The following is a 15252-nucleotide window of genomic DNA, read 5'->3' on the forward strand; positions in this document are numbered from 1 at the left end:
CTTTCTGCTGAAAATCCAAAAGGCAAAGCTCACGTGATATCTTACAGAACACACCAACACTTGGGACAAAGAAATGAGAACAAAGCGAAAGCAAGCATCTTTTGATGGCAGCGGAGAGACAGCCTTGGATTTTAAAACCCAGCAGCGTTGGGGGTGATGGCTGCTATCCTTATTTTGTTAGGGCATACAAAATGCGAAGTGTATCAGGCATTGCTGCTTCCTACAAAGTAAGTGTGCACCCTGAACTGACCTCCTGCTCACCCCTAGAGAAACCATTTGATTCATCCAAAGAAATTCCAAAGATTTGTGGGCAGACTGCGAACACAACCATGCAGTCACTAGCAAAAGCCACTTCTCCCATCTTCTCCTTGTGTATATTTAGCAGCTATTATAAGACCACAAGGAGCTTTTTCATTTCTTCAGCTTCTCAGACTGAGCCTGGGCCAGCCATCCGCCAGGATCCTTTGACTTGTGCCATGACTTTCCAATGGCACCCAAAGCAGATCAAAAACCCCTTTACTTTCCAGACCACGTTTAGTCACCTCAGTTAACCAGGTCTCTGCCCCACTAACCCACACGAGCCTCCTCAAACAGTGGCTTTCCTCCCACGGAGAAAAAAAGCACTCGCCATCTCCTTCAGAGGTGGGACCCCAAGGAGGATTGGGTCCCTTAGTGCCAGGGATAATCCCTGTCTGGGTGGGTGACAGCCCTTCCTGAGCAAGTGCCTTATCTCTAGCCCTGGATTTCCAGTGCATGAAGGCACACTTTCCATCTTCTCAGAGGGAAGGCAGAACTGCACCGAAACAGCTTTGTCTCTTATGAGGAAAATGAGCTGGCCGGGTGTTCTTAGGTTTATTTTTAAACAGCCACCGAAGTTCAGGAAGTCGAGCTTAGAGGCAACTCAGTCAATAAAGCTTAAAAACCCTGGCAGATTCAGAGCAGCCCATTGCATCACTTGAAACACATCCTTCTTAGCACTGCTTGTGGCCTTCGCTGCGTTCCCTGGCAGGGCTGGAAGAACCCATGTCACGAAATGGGACATTTCAGCAGTGCTATAAGCACTTACAGCACTTCAGTATCTGCAGCCAGTTCCCCAGACCCACAATATTTGGACAAACTCCAGATTCGCTTCTAGAACCAGGCCCTAACCATAAAAAATACCAAAGAGTCCAACATTCAAAAGGAGATCATAACAGACCACTGCTGAAGATCCAAGTCACCACAGACTTGGATCTTTGGCTGCAGAGACAGCCAAACATGGGTGGGACTGCCAATTTTGATCATCTCTTTGGAAGAGGGAATAAAAAAGAGATAGGCTCTTCTATGCCATTTTTTATTTAATAATAAAATATCCATATATTTTATCTGAAGGGCTTGGCTAATTCACCTCTCCTGGATGCTGGAAAGCAGGAAAGCAATCAGCCCGTATGGATTCACAGCATGCAATTCTGCAGAGTCCTCCTCTAAACGAAGAGAGAAATCAGGGCGAGGAACTTTCGAGGTTTCTCCTTACAAAAGAGCAGGATGTGTAAGGGGAAGAGCTCACGCAGCTCCAGCCTCGCTGCAGGAAACCTTTCCAAACACAGGTTTCACTTTCAGCATAGACCCGAAAGCTGCGCCCAACTTCGAGGTAGTGCACACTGTGTGTTTATGCAGATTTTGCAGACAAATAAGTTTTTTAAAACAGCTCGCGGCTGGAAAATGTCCTAACACTTGTATACAGCTCCAGAGAGAGAAGAAAAGAGGGGGAAAAAAAAGAGCCATGACCCTGCTGCATCCTATTCTTCTACATCAACAACAAGGCTTATGTAGTGTGGCCCGAAGCCAACAAAGTAAGCCAGCTGCCCCACGTTGCTCTGCTCTTGGTCTGAGCCCTGCAGCAAACACACAGACTGCACCAGGGGAATGAAAACCACTGCATTTGTTAATGAGATTATTATTCTTTGGGCTCATATAAAAACCATTAACCTCTCGCCTCCCTCCAAGAAACCAAGATCTTAAGCGTGTAAATGTGGATAGGGGAGAGAAAAAGAAATAACACAGAATGTAAATGAATATAAAATATATATATATATATATTCTGAGAAGTTGGTCACAGTTTTATTTTGCAGTCTTTCCGTGGCTTGCTCATGCTTTTGACTCATTGCTAAAGCTGAATTCATCACCGCCACCAGCAACAAATACTTTTTTCCTTTAAAAAACTGTAATAAAAAAAGAGGGCAGTGCCCAAAGGGCTACAGAGTCCCAGGAGGATGCAAAGCACTTCCTAAATCCTGGAGCAGGCCGTGATTTTTCACACCCATGGAAATCTGGTTCGGAGCAACTCATTATTTTAGATCACGCAGGAAGCATGGGGCAATGCCAAGTTCTGGGCGAAACCGCATGCAAATCAAATGGGTGATGAAGAAGAAGGAAGAAGTAGCATCTTTCCATAAGGATCTCAACAAAACATGCAAATATTTTTGCAATTTCGTAAAGAATTGGGCCAACAGCAACTTGCACAACTCAACCCACGCTGCTGGCCCGTTGTAGGCCTCTCTGCCACCCGGTGTCAAACGTGGTTGATGTTGGCCTCCATCTCCCTGCGATCAAGAGGCCATCAGTTGGAGCAGGACAGGCAGAGATGTCTGAGAAGGGCGTGTGATACTGACAGCGGTGAGGGGTAAGGTTGTGCCGTAGGGCACTGGCCCTCAACACCAAGCCATGGCAGAAGGTGCCACCTACGGCTTCAGGGAGAACTTGGAAAGCACAGAGAGATAGCAGAGCACCAGTGGACACCATGGCACTGGGACAGGGGGTGGTGAAGCAGAGCAGTGCCACACCCGACATTTAAAGCTTTGGTCTCCTGAGCTGCCTTCAGTGGGCGCCATGTTTCTGTGTGACACAGGGGAGCACTCAAAAGGCGCCTCAAGGCCCTGCTGTGACAAACAACACCAGGGACAACCCTGACAGGAAATACCACAGCCATTCCCTTCGTCTCTGGAATAATTTCTTCCCCAACATCCTTGTGCTGGCATTTCCTCCAGCCCAGCTAACAAATGGCTGCTGGTCTTTCACTCTTTCTTGTCATCTGCCTAGGAAAGGAAAAGCAAAGCCACAGCAATGGCAGCAAACACATCACCATCTTTCCAGGCTTTCCAGAAAGTATTTTTAGTTCCTTCCTTAAAACTTTCAATTTCACCAAGAGAAAAAAGCCCGGAGCCCCTGAGAAGCACTGAGGGGGCTGCAGCCGCATGCCAGGCCTGTGGCAATGGGGGGCATCATGGCGGCAGGGGAAGGCCTCCTGTGTACGGCCCTCAGGAAGGGGTTCGGTGGGGGACATGCAATGAGAGCAGCTGCAGAACCCTCCCGGACACAGGAAAACCAGAGTGAGCTGGATGGGATGAAGTGAGATGTTGGAAAAATGGAAAAAGTGCTTCCAAACAAAGTGAATCATGAGCCGCTGCAGAGATCCCTGAAGAGCTGACTGCTGTTTGTAATAAGAGCACACACAGCGTGGCAAAACATGCAGAGAAGCCTAAAATGGAAATGGTTTTGGAGGAGCAGGCTGCGCTGAGCACCCTCAGCCCCTTCCCACCCGGACAGGAGACCACACAAGGACCATGGGTCTAAGATGGGATGGTGTCCAATGCTATGCTGGTGGATGAGGGGATCCATCACACAGGGCCGCATGGCTGCTGTTAGAAATGGTGTTCTGATCTGACCCGACAATGAAACAAGCGGGTCATTCTAGTTTTGTTTTTATTCATGACACCTTGGGGCACCTACTTTGCCTCAGGCTGCCCCTTGGGTGAAATAGGGACAATAAAAAAGACCCATTCCTGCATGCTGGAGGGTAAAAAGACCCTCCACCTATTTCATTTCCTACTTGTTGGCTTAGGAAACGACGAGAAAACCCCACAGAGCACTGTGGCATTCAACCATCAGAGCCCCAGTTACTCTTCAGTAAAGCCACAAAGTGGTGGGTTTTCTCCTCGACTTCTGGCTTTGGTTGAGAGAAATCAGCACCACGGGGCCAGGCCAAGGGGCCTTCTCCACCTCCCCAACACGCATGTTGTTTGGATTAGTCCTGTGCTTAACCTCACTTTTAGCAACAGGACGCTCGTTACAAGCCAGACATCTGGACCGTGTCCCTAAACCACAATAGGAGATGACTAATTCACGTCATTAGGAATTATCCACACAGAACCCCCACGCGCTTTGGGTTATTCAGAATAATCCAACAGAAAGAGTTTTGTCTGGGATTGTCCTCCTGGTGGGTGGGAGTGACGAGATACCCCAGTCCCCCTGGATCCTTACAGCTCTTTTCATTTGAAGAAGAAAGTGCAGTAAGTGAGCAGCTCAGAGGCCAGTGGAAAGATAGATGATGTCTAGAGGGCTCACAACTCTCAGTTACAGGCAGTTTTTGTTTTACATAGCAGCAAAAAATCATAGAATCATTAAGGTTGGAAAAGATCTCTAAGATCATCTAGTCCAACCATCAACCCATTACCACCATGCCCACCAACCACGTCCCTCAGTGCCACAGGTGATGGACTTTAGGATGCTCATCTCAAACCGCCTACCTGGCAGGCATAGCTTTTCTCCAGTTGGATTTCTGCTGGGCATGCAAGTCAGTGCCAAAACAGACAAGGTGAAACCTCCCCCCCATCCCTGATCCTTGGGACTCCGCAGCCTTTGCCAGCCCCAGCCAAGCCTTTCCCTCAGATGCTGCTCCCCTCTCAGTCTCTTGCTTCTGCTCCCAAAGTGAGGAAAATCCTGCAGCTCTCCTCATAGCAACTCCCTTCTTCAAGGCAGTATTTATGGATGCTCATGCTCTCCAGTGGTAAAACAGAGGTGTTAAAGCCAAACTTCTTTTTTAGGCTGTGTGAAAACCTACAGAGAGCCCTAGAACACGAGCTGTGCTTTATTCTCATTATAAACAAGTTGTGCCCTGCTTCCAGCTTGCCAAAGAAAAGAGAGTACCGAGGTAATTTACTAAAAGAACAACTCTTAGGTCAGTCTGACATTTGCTGCACACAGGAAAACATTCTTCACAAATATTGGACTTTACTGCCATAAGAGAACTTGCAATCAAAATTAACGTGGCAGAGGAATTGCTAGCTGTCATCAGCTGTGACAGAGGCCCAGGCCAATACCTTGTCATTCGACTGAACACAGCACTGACAACCAATTTCATTCTGTTAGCAGCCAAGTGCTATTCATATAATTAAATGCATGTGCATATAAATAGACAGATGCAAAGTAAGTTAATATAATTGCTTCTTTCTCCTCCACGCTTTTGTTTGGGATTTCTAATTCTTTGTGGTTTCCCTTCTTATCCCACTCATCTGTTTCATTAGTGATTACAACGCGTAACCTTGTTTTGCTGTTTCCTCCTTCCCCTTTCCCTGGTGATTGGAGAACAGAGGAGCCTGCCTGGAAGGACTCCTTCCAGCCATACCAAAGGAAGCAATAGGAATAAAGAAGTGACAAAAAGAATAATGGAGGAATAATAAAGCAGAGAATGAACTAAGAATAATGTCAAGGTGATGTGTGCTCCCAGAAAGCAACTCTCTTTTAAAGACTGTGGCTCCTATGAGGAAAGATAAAGGTGTCCATCTCCACAAGCCAAAAAGGCAGCATAACATGGTGACCCACAGACCTGATCAGGTCTTGGAAGGCTCAAGCTCAGCCATGTCGTCTGCTGCCAACTCCATGGGCAACCTATGCCACGAAACTCATCCACGTCAAGTATCAGGTATTACAGCACTCATTTCTACTGTTTTCTGCTATACAGCATTAGACATTCAGAATCTCATTTGTAAGAAGAGCAAATTAAAAAAAAAAAAAGATTTTCATGTAATTTGCCTAACGAAGAGCTTGTTTTATAAAATGATCTGATGCAAAACCATCAATATCTTTGGAAAGAAATATTGCATAGCCCATAGCACCACAGACCAGGCTCTTGTGTGGCCCAGTCCTACCAGCAGCACTGTCTGGCAGGCTGCAGACTTCAGACTTCAGATTTCATCTTCTGTCAAGAGAGCACTTCAGAAGCCCTCCAGGAGCCGAGGATGAGGCAGCATTTTGGTTGTGTTTCTGTGTGGACCAAAAGACTGCAGCAAGTCTCAGAGGGACAGGAGAGTTAGGCAACACATTCTTGTCTAAAATGTTTTTCAGCAGAAATTTGGAAGGCTGACTGACGGATTCCCATGCTTCATTAAAGCATTTTTTCCATAGCAAAATACTGTTGATTTTTTTTTTTTAAATCTAAGAACTGAACGTTCTTAGTAGTACAATGTGAGCACACTGCTGCAGGGCCTCACGGGAGACACCTACACTTCCAAGGGGAGAACTGAGCATCCAAGTGCCCCATGCCTCACATTCCCTCTCCAAGAAAGGACACAGCGTAGTGCATCCTTCAGCCCAACCAGCCAACCTCATCACAGAAAAGATAACGGGAACACAAATGAACAACAAATCACAGGCATGACAACAGCATTTCTAAAGCAATTTTTCCCCTGCCCCCACCGTGATTTCTGTGCTCAGAAAGAAAAAAAAGCGTAACAGAGACCCAAACAAGTTGATTAACGTTTCTGAGATGCAAACATGAACCAAATCCCCACTAATTCCAGCTACTATGGCCACTCCCCACCTCGCAGACCAGACTCCCATCATCCCGCGAGCGAGACTTGTTCCAGCTAGTCAGATTAAATGAAGCAACAACTCAACATACTCCAACGCCCTTCATCCCATGGGGCCTGCTGGTCTGAGTCCTCAGCCCTGGATGCATGAGCAGAATGGGATGCTGACTACTTGTGCCTCCTCCATCACAGAGCTCTGAGTAACTCAGAGTGCGTAGGTACAGCCGGTCTGCTTATGGATAAAAAGAAAAACCAGAAAGGAGGGAATGCTTTCCCAAGCATCAGTGTTGTAATTCGGAAGAACAGTTTGATTCCTAACATCATAAAACAAAAACAGAAGAGGCAGCTAACAATTCTAAAACTGATTGCAAAGCACAACATGACCCTACTGGCAATCTGTAAGTGAAGGTATGGAGAGGCTGCAAAACTCCTGTGGTTAATGATTCAGCCAATGAAAGCTATTCTTTTTATATTTTGACTCAATAGCTACTTAGCTGCATCACTGCAGTGTCTAGAGCTAGTTTTCAATAATGACAGCAGGAATTTTCTCCCGCTGTGAGGAAACAAAAATGTCATTTAAGAGAAGTTTAAGAAGTTTTGCTGCCCTGAAAGCATCCTGAAATGGCTCAGGACGGTCCCCACCCACCAACTTGCAGAACATGCTACCCCTGGAGCCAGCCAGGGCTGTGCTGGATTGTGTCTGCTTTGCCTGCAGCTGCACAGAGCCAGCTCCGACTTTCTCCGGTCAGTTCTGCAAACATCTTGGATTTCTTTCAGCATGAGCTGAACACAACTCCAGTGATTCAACTTGGACAGCTGCTACCACCAGGGCACACTCAGAACAGACACGCTACGTGCGCATGTGCTTTTGTCTGCACGTGTCTAAGAAGCCTAGAGGGATTCTATGATTTGGGAAGAGGACTTTTTGCCTCTACATCCCAAGCTTTGTTAGTAGCACAAATGCCATTAAAATACACATGACAACTGTGAGCGACAATTTGGTTTCTTTCTTGCTAGGTAACCAGCATTTATGACATTGAGTGCAAGCTTACTCTAAGTCACAGCACTGGAAGTAATATTCCAAGTAGATGTGCTTGCATGCTTCTTTAGAAGCTTCCTGGCACCCCTAATTATCTCCCCCCTTATTTTTTGTTTTCTCTCCTTGGTATTTTGACAACTGAATCTTTTCTTCACAAATTTAGTTTGGTAATGTATTCGTTCCATAAGCAAATAGGCTATTAAATTCACTTTAGCTATTATATCAGTGCCAGCAAGTAACTCCTAATATTGCTCAAGGGACAACTTTTTTGCTCACCAAATCAACTCTGAATGTTCGACACAGCCAAAACGTTTGGTTTTGGGAGCATAAAGATAAACAATAGTAATTAGTGTTTAAACACTTTATATAAGAGTGACATTATTCCTCCCAAAAGAGCCTGGGTGTCTACGGCTCAAAGCTGGCAATCCATCTTTCAAATATCTGAAGTAGAATGTGCGCACGATAAATATTATATTTCATCAACACTGTCAATAGAAAACACTTGACTAACCCAAGTCTTAAAGCTGTAGAGCTTGAAGCAAGTTCTACTAGATTCAATGCTAAAAGAAGTGCCTTATGGTGGGATTTGAGCTATACAACAGTTTCAGATCCTTTTATTGCATTTAGGAATTACTTGGGGCATCATTTTTAACCCCTACTCCTCCACTGCCCCTCTGTGATATGGGTATCATTGCAGTTTCTTTGCAGCTCTTCAAAAAGAAGTTCTAAAGCTTACATGTTGATAACATTTATTCCTATGTGATGAGCCCACGCAATACTTGTTAGCTTCATCTTTAACACTCCACTAACATCTACTCTAACGTTTAACATCTAACAGGGGTTGGACTGCATGATACTTGTATGCTCTTCCCAATCTGGGATACTTCACAGTTCTATGATTTAAACTCTGCTTTCACAGCGTGGTGAGCACCATGCCTATCTGGCTCTTCAGCCTACTGGATTTTGAGGCAGACTCAAGCAATGCCTTACCTGTTTGCTGGAGTAGACACAGTTTTTATTCCTGTTGTTGTCCAGCAGTCCCCCACATTTGCCCAATGCTGCCAAATCCTTCATAATAGAGTTCAGAGCTTCTTCTTCATCTGCAAAAGAAGGACAGACAACTGAAGTACAGAAGGTAACCTCACCCCTAAAAGTGCAGAGTAAAAAAAAAATACAGCATCACATACGCAATCATTCAACCCAAAAGTGCTGAAAGTCATGATATCCAGCTTTGCCATTAAAAGGGGCACTGTAAGACTGCACACCAGTCCCTCCAAGTGTATGAAAGTCTCTTCATCAGTAGAGACAAAGATCCTCTGAAGAGTCAGGTTTTCTGCCCATGTCCTGTACAGCTCATTTAAGGTGGGGGCTATAGGCTAGATGTAGTGTTCAGGGGGCTGGATCCAGTTTGTTAGGTTGAAGATGGTGCTCTGTACAACAAACCTTTCAGAGCCCAGAAAGCTCTTGCAGCAAGTAATGGAGCACAACCTGGCTCTTCATGCCCTCCTTCCCTTCTCTTCATTAAAGATGCTCAAGAGACACAACTGACTTTCAAAACCAAAGGCAGTAAGAAACCACAGGACGAGACGAGAAACACACCAGAAGAGGTAACAAAACTCAACTATCCAGGATAGAAGAAAGGCTGGCAGGACACGTGATATTTCAGAGTTCTGCAGTAATCAGTGCAGTAACCAGTGTTCCAACGTTATGCACTGCAACAGGTTGCCCAAGGAGGCTGTGGATGCCCCATCCCTGGAGGCATTCAAGGCCAGGCTGGATGTGGCTCTGGGCAGCCTGGTCTGCTGGTTGGCGACCCTGCACATAGCAGGGTGTTGAAACTGGATGAGCATTGTGGTCCTTTTCAACTCAGGCCACTCTACACAGTATAAGATACACTTAATATTATTTACTGTTCTATTAATTATAGGTTTAATGCTTATATATATAATTTCTCCCCCCTTCCATACTTCCCTGCTCCCTGAGAATAAGGAGGGTGGCAGGGAGCACAACGTGAAACGCTGCAATAAAACACCAAGAAGATGAAAAGGTTTATTTCTAGTTCAGCAAAAAAAAGAGACAGAAAAACACAAAAGAATGAGAATTTTCCTATATTTACTTTTTTTTTTTGGTTGTAAAAGGGACCTCTGGGGACAAGCCTGGTTTTCCACACGGATTTGGTAGTAGGAAAGAAAACAACACACCAAAAAAAGAAGGAAAAAAAAAACCCCTTTTTTTTTGTGGAAGGGGAAAGGAAAGAGGGAGGGACAAGCTAAAAACAGCAAAAAATACACACAACCCCCCCCCCAAACACCACCCTCTAGGAATTTTCCACCAAAACTGTATCTCTGCAACGCTCTTCTCCTCTTTCTTTTTTCCAATCAGAGTGACAACAAAAGGTTCCTGAAGTTGCTGACACAGAACACAGTCCCCAATGCCACGGGGCAACAGGGCTTCAGCAGGCAGTGGCAGAGCCAGGCTTCTGCTAGCACAGCCACACTGCTCACCTCTGCACATCCCTGGCAGCATCTGCAAGAAGATGCACCTCTGGTTAATCCATCAGTGCCCTGCAGAGGTGGTTTAGGACTTACTCAAATCAGCAGTGCCTGTCCTAAAGAGGAACACAGCTGGGTTTGCTGGAGATCACCTTAATATCTATATTAATATTGATCATAATAATAGTACTCAAACACATGAGGGCATAGTAACATCCAAGTGAGTGTCCCAGCTGTCCCCTCCACGCCTCCCGAGCACCCAGCAAAGGATCTGACAGCCCCCAAGAGCTGCCCCAAACCCTGCTGGCCCACAGACCATGTCCCAAAGAGTTCCACCCACTGGGATTAAGTGTGCAGAAGAGAGCGACAGCATGAATTACGTTTTAGAAAGGATGTCCAGGACGAGCCCATGGCACCAATGAATCCATCACAACAGTGGGACCCTTAAGCAGAGGTGAACCCCATCACTCTGCAAAATGCAAAGGGATTGAGCTTAAAAAAAAACACCTCTCTGGGGATGTACTGAAAACGTCTGTGCTCTCACTGCTTATCCCATCCATGGGGCTGAAACAGGAAAGGTTGTTTCCCACCATCGAATCATGAAACATCTGCCTATCAGAGCACACTACTTCAGCACAGGCAGAGGGACTATGGCTGAAGTCTCAAGTGTCCAAAACAAAGTGGAAAAAACCCCACACCGTGCTCAGAGCAGGACACCATTTGCACGATCAGTTGCAAAACCAACGCTTCCCAGTCGTCTTGATGTCAGCTTTGCACAGGGACTGATGCTTTCCAGACGGAGCCTCTTGCCCATCCTTGTTACTGCTCTTGGGGTCTCCCAGCTGACTCCCTGGAAGGGTGGAGAACTCTGTTCCGTGGAAACGAGCAGCCAGCTCAGCCAGTTCAGTCAAAATTCAAACCAGCACTGAAGCTCACTGGATAATTAAATCCAAATGCCACTCCCAAGCCTCTACAGCAAAAGGGGCGTCCCAGGCTGCTCGCTGGCGGCCTGGCTTGGTTCAAGCAAGCAGAGGGTGAAGGATGAACGGCTTTCCCAAAGGAAAAATACCAGGGAAACAACGGGAATCCCACACTGAGGGACACAAACAATCAGGTTCTCCTCATCTAGCACTCATGAGAAGGCAACTTGGAGGCTACACAGCAGGCATCTTCCCAGGCTTTGCCGCAGCTCCGGAGCAAAACAACTGCGAGTTGCACAACACCAGTGAAGCATTCTGCAGGGCTCAGACGGACTCGGGGACTCAAGCCACCTTCTGAACTTGCACAACACGAGCAGGTTCTTGATCCTGAATAACCTCCCAGCCCAGCTGGCACCATTCTGTACAAACTCACTGAGCGGTGCTGTAGGCTGATGGGATGAAACGCTGGTAAAACAAAGCCTTCTCTCTACCCAACACAACATGTAAGCAGGAATATTTCTACCAAGGAAGACCAGGACGAAGAAAAGCTGATTACACAGACAGCAAAAATGAATGTGAAGACCAACAGTGCTTGACGCTGGACCTTTGACCTCAGTGTCTCTTCTTCCACCCCTGGTTCCTCATTGACTTTCAGCCATCTCCCTTCGAGTGAATTCATTTCTTTGTTCTCTGCTTCCCATCTACACCCCAATTTTGTGCTTTTTAATCAGCTTCCTGTGATGAAGCTCAATCGATCACGCCCACCCAATCAAGGACCACAGCCAAAAGCAATAAAGGTCTCAATGATTTCCCGAAGGTCTGGGCTGGGGGGAAGTACTGAGAGCTTAGGAGAGGTGAGGGGAGGTCAGACAGGAGCACGCTCAGGAAGCAGTGACTACAGAGCTATAATGGACGTAAGGGGAGTTGACTTTAGGCTTCAATAAAAGCCATAGCGTCACAGTGCTGATCCATTTTGGCAGGATCTTGTATTCAACTGGAGTACCTCTTTCTCTAATCAGCTCTGTAAGATGCTAAGACTCACAGGTCCCAGGCACTACCGATGTGAATCCAGAGCACTCAGCACTTGCAAAATCTGCTACGAAGTAAAATCAGAAAGCCACAACATGACACATCTCCTGCAGAGACAAGTTCCTGGCGCTGCTATAGTGCCTCAGTTCTGCTGTGCGTGCACCAGAGAGGAACCTGGAGTTTCGGTCTTAGTATTGCAGCTTTACTGGTGAATAACAACAAAAATAAGCAAGGGAGAAAGAGTGAGCCTGAAGGTCAACAGGGACCACCCAAAACAATTCAGCCGTCAGGAGAGAAAGCGAATGAAGAAGGGACAAAGGAATAATTTAGCTGTGTTCAGATGGTCTAGACAGTGCTGTTATTGTTGGCTTCACTAATAGGTCATTACTAAGAGGCGGCTTACGGTAGTTCCATGAAGCTCCTTCCATCAACAGTGCAAAGAAAAAAAAAGCACCAGCTGCGTGAAGCACAGAGAACAGCCTGCAGAAGGAAGGCAGAGCCTTGTAAAACAGCACAAGTTCTGGTTTAGGCCTCTCAAACACCAGGCTCGAGCCTGGGAGAAGCTGGGGGAAAAATCCTGGGTGTTGCAGAAGGGGAACGTGTTGTTTTCTGAGTCACCCCTGAGCAAGTGGCTCAGGGGTTGCACGCTGCCATGCACACTTCTGCATGGATCCAGTGTAAAACCACAGCCGTGACCACTTGTGGTCACTAAAGATCCCACTGTGCTTTACACAGCCGTGGTGTTGATGGCCCAGCCCAGCTCAGCCGTTGTGTCTGTGTAAATTCCAGCCGTTGCTCGTGGCTGTCTCTCAGTAAGGTGATGCAATCACAGGGGATATCCCCAGGTCCCCAGGCAGAGGGAAGAGTGCTGTGAAGGGTTACAGGGATCGGAGAGAGGATGGGAAGCCTCGCAGAAGCACTGTCACACCTTCAGTGGCAGCCCTGTCAAAACACAGGCTTTGAACGTATCGTGGAAAAATACTGAAGTGCCACAGAATAACAGTGAAAAGCAATACCGAGCTGCACGACTACCACGAACAGTCTTTACTTTGGTCTGCAAAGGACATCAGTCTTCCATTTCTTCTTCACTTTCTCATGTTTCCGGAAAACATTTTTTTTTTTTTGGAGTTGGGAATAATGGCATTAATCAATTACCAAAGAGAACCCTCACCTGAAAGCCAAAACTCAGCACCTCAGCATCGCTCAGAGCTCTGCAAAGGGCAACCCCTGCCTGGATGGATGCTCAGCTGAACTGTCAAGATGGGAAGAGATAGGAGCTGCTGTCTATGCCTCGCTTTATGGACAGGACTCTGTGACAGACAAAAACCTTTCCAAGACTGCACAAGTCTGCAGACAGAGCTAAATACATTAATAGAAGCTTAAATTTGGTTAGCACTTAACTCAATCTGGCCTTCCTAGATGTATACAAAGACCCCAGAAATTCACTTAGCAGTCTGCACGTCAGGTCCTGACCTGGAATTAAACAGAACAGTCTTTTCCAAGAAGCTCTCCAGAAAGTCTCAGTTTGAAGAGTTCATGTGGTAATTCCAAAAACTCCACCATAACAAACCTCAGCAAACACGAGAGTAGGATGCGACGTTCGGTGGTAACACCACACTTCCATGGAGGCCCATGCACTACAGCAGGAGTTCACATCTACTGGACCAACAGCAAGTGGGACTGCCCGTTGCCTTTATCGGAAGGTCAGAGAACCATAGAATCATTAAGGTTGGAAAAGACCTCTAGGATCATCAAGTGCAACCGTCAACACATAACCACCATGCCCACTGGCTATATCTGTCAGTGCCACATCTGCCCTTTTCTTGAAAAGGTGAAGGCTGCATCACTCCTGATTTACCAAAGAAACGGCACTAACCTACATGAAGAAGTTATCAAAGAACCTTCTTGTGAAGACAAATGCTGCCTTTCCTCCAAAAGCCAGCAGGGAAAACAAGCCTGGATATGAAACTCGCTGAGCTTTCTAGCCTGCAAAGGACTGAGACCACCAGCTTCCTTCAGAGCCTACGAACACCGTCAATGGATATGTCCTGCCACCAGGATTAAGGTCATGCCTGGTCAGGTCATCATCAAGACAGCAAAGAGCAGAAGGGATCAATTAGTAGGGAAACACTGTCACAGTAACTGCCCCAGTCAAAACTAGCAAGTAGATCAGCAATCGGAGCTGGAAGCACCAGCTCAGTGCCATGACCTGGAGGACAACAAAAGCCCCTAAGCAAGTAAGTACCAGACCAGACACTCTCACAGGCAGCTACAAATACTGTTTTGCAGCTCATCCTCCATGAATGGGATCTCTGTAAATGACCTGCAGGAAAACAGCCTGCTGCATGCATCCACCCAGTGACAGAGATGCAGATTATCTTCTACTTAAACTAAACCTACGTGCACAAGCCATTTTGCTAATGTCTGGTGCAGCATTTGGTATCTGATGTAGGGAAAAATTATCCAATTACTCTCTCCCAGCCCAGATTGCTATGCACTGCAGCAGACACCAGTGGAGCACGTTCCCTTTGCAAGTCAGCAGACTCTGGCCAGCAGCTGGATCCTGCTGTCGTTCACTCTCTTGCAACCCCACCCAAGGGATGGCAAGGTCACCCTGTGTTCTCCTCCAGGGCAGGGCACAGCTCAGCAGGTCGAACAGAGCAATTATACAGGAGGAAATGAGGAAAGACCCTTCTGATATGCAGGATTTCTTGGCAGGAGTTTGCTCGCTGACGTCTTCAGCTTGGGACACACTCACTCAGATTAATGCTGTGAGGTGCTGGGGTTTCTTGAAAACACTTTTAGCACCATCATTCCTCAGTTAGGATAAGCTACGTAATCTGATTGGTATTAACTGTTATTAACATTCTACCCAACAAACACTTGTTCTCCATACATGACATAACTGGCATAAAACACACAATAAAACATCTGTAGGTTTAGAGCACCACCATACCACGCCACAGATTCGCTTCTCAGGAATAGAATCAATTTTCAGAATTCCTGCATCCTTTTCCCCCTCATAAACTATCCCAGGTGACCCATATTGCACAGTCAACAAGTCACAGCACCTATCTGGATCCAAACCTCTTCTTTTTACATTCCCTTGCAAAAGGGGACAGATGTAGACACTCAAGGTCAGGCTG

At 46.5% G+C, this 15252-nt stretch overlaps 1 protein-coding gene across 7 annotated transcripts in view; it reads right to left on the reverse strand.

The window, feature by feature from the left end:
• Positions 1–15252, reverse strand: part of LOC420419 (mitogen-activated protein kinase kinase kinase 3-like) — a 68262-nt gene that overhangs the window by 30986 nt on the left and 22024 nt on the right. For 5 of the 7 annotated variants that reach the window (XM_015281099.4, NM_001079726.2, XM_046921353.1 and 2 more), the window contains one exon: positions 8656–8765. In XM_015281099.4, the coding sequence (XP_015136585.1) occupies positions 8656–8765 (110 nt within the window). Of the gene's footprint in view, positions 1–6718; positions 6856–8655; positions 8766–15252 lie in introns of all 7 variants that reach the window. The other 2 variants (XM_046921373.1, XM_046921371.1) reach the window with 1 other exon arrangement.

This window comes from Gallus gallus, chromosome 2, assembly GCF_016699485.2.
Source record: "Gallus gallus isolate bGalGal1 chromosome 2, bGalGal1.mat.broiler.GRCg7b, whole genome shotgun sequence".
NCBI lineage: Eukaryota > Metazoa > Chordata > Aves > Galliformes > Phasianidae > Gallus > Gallus gallus.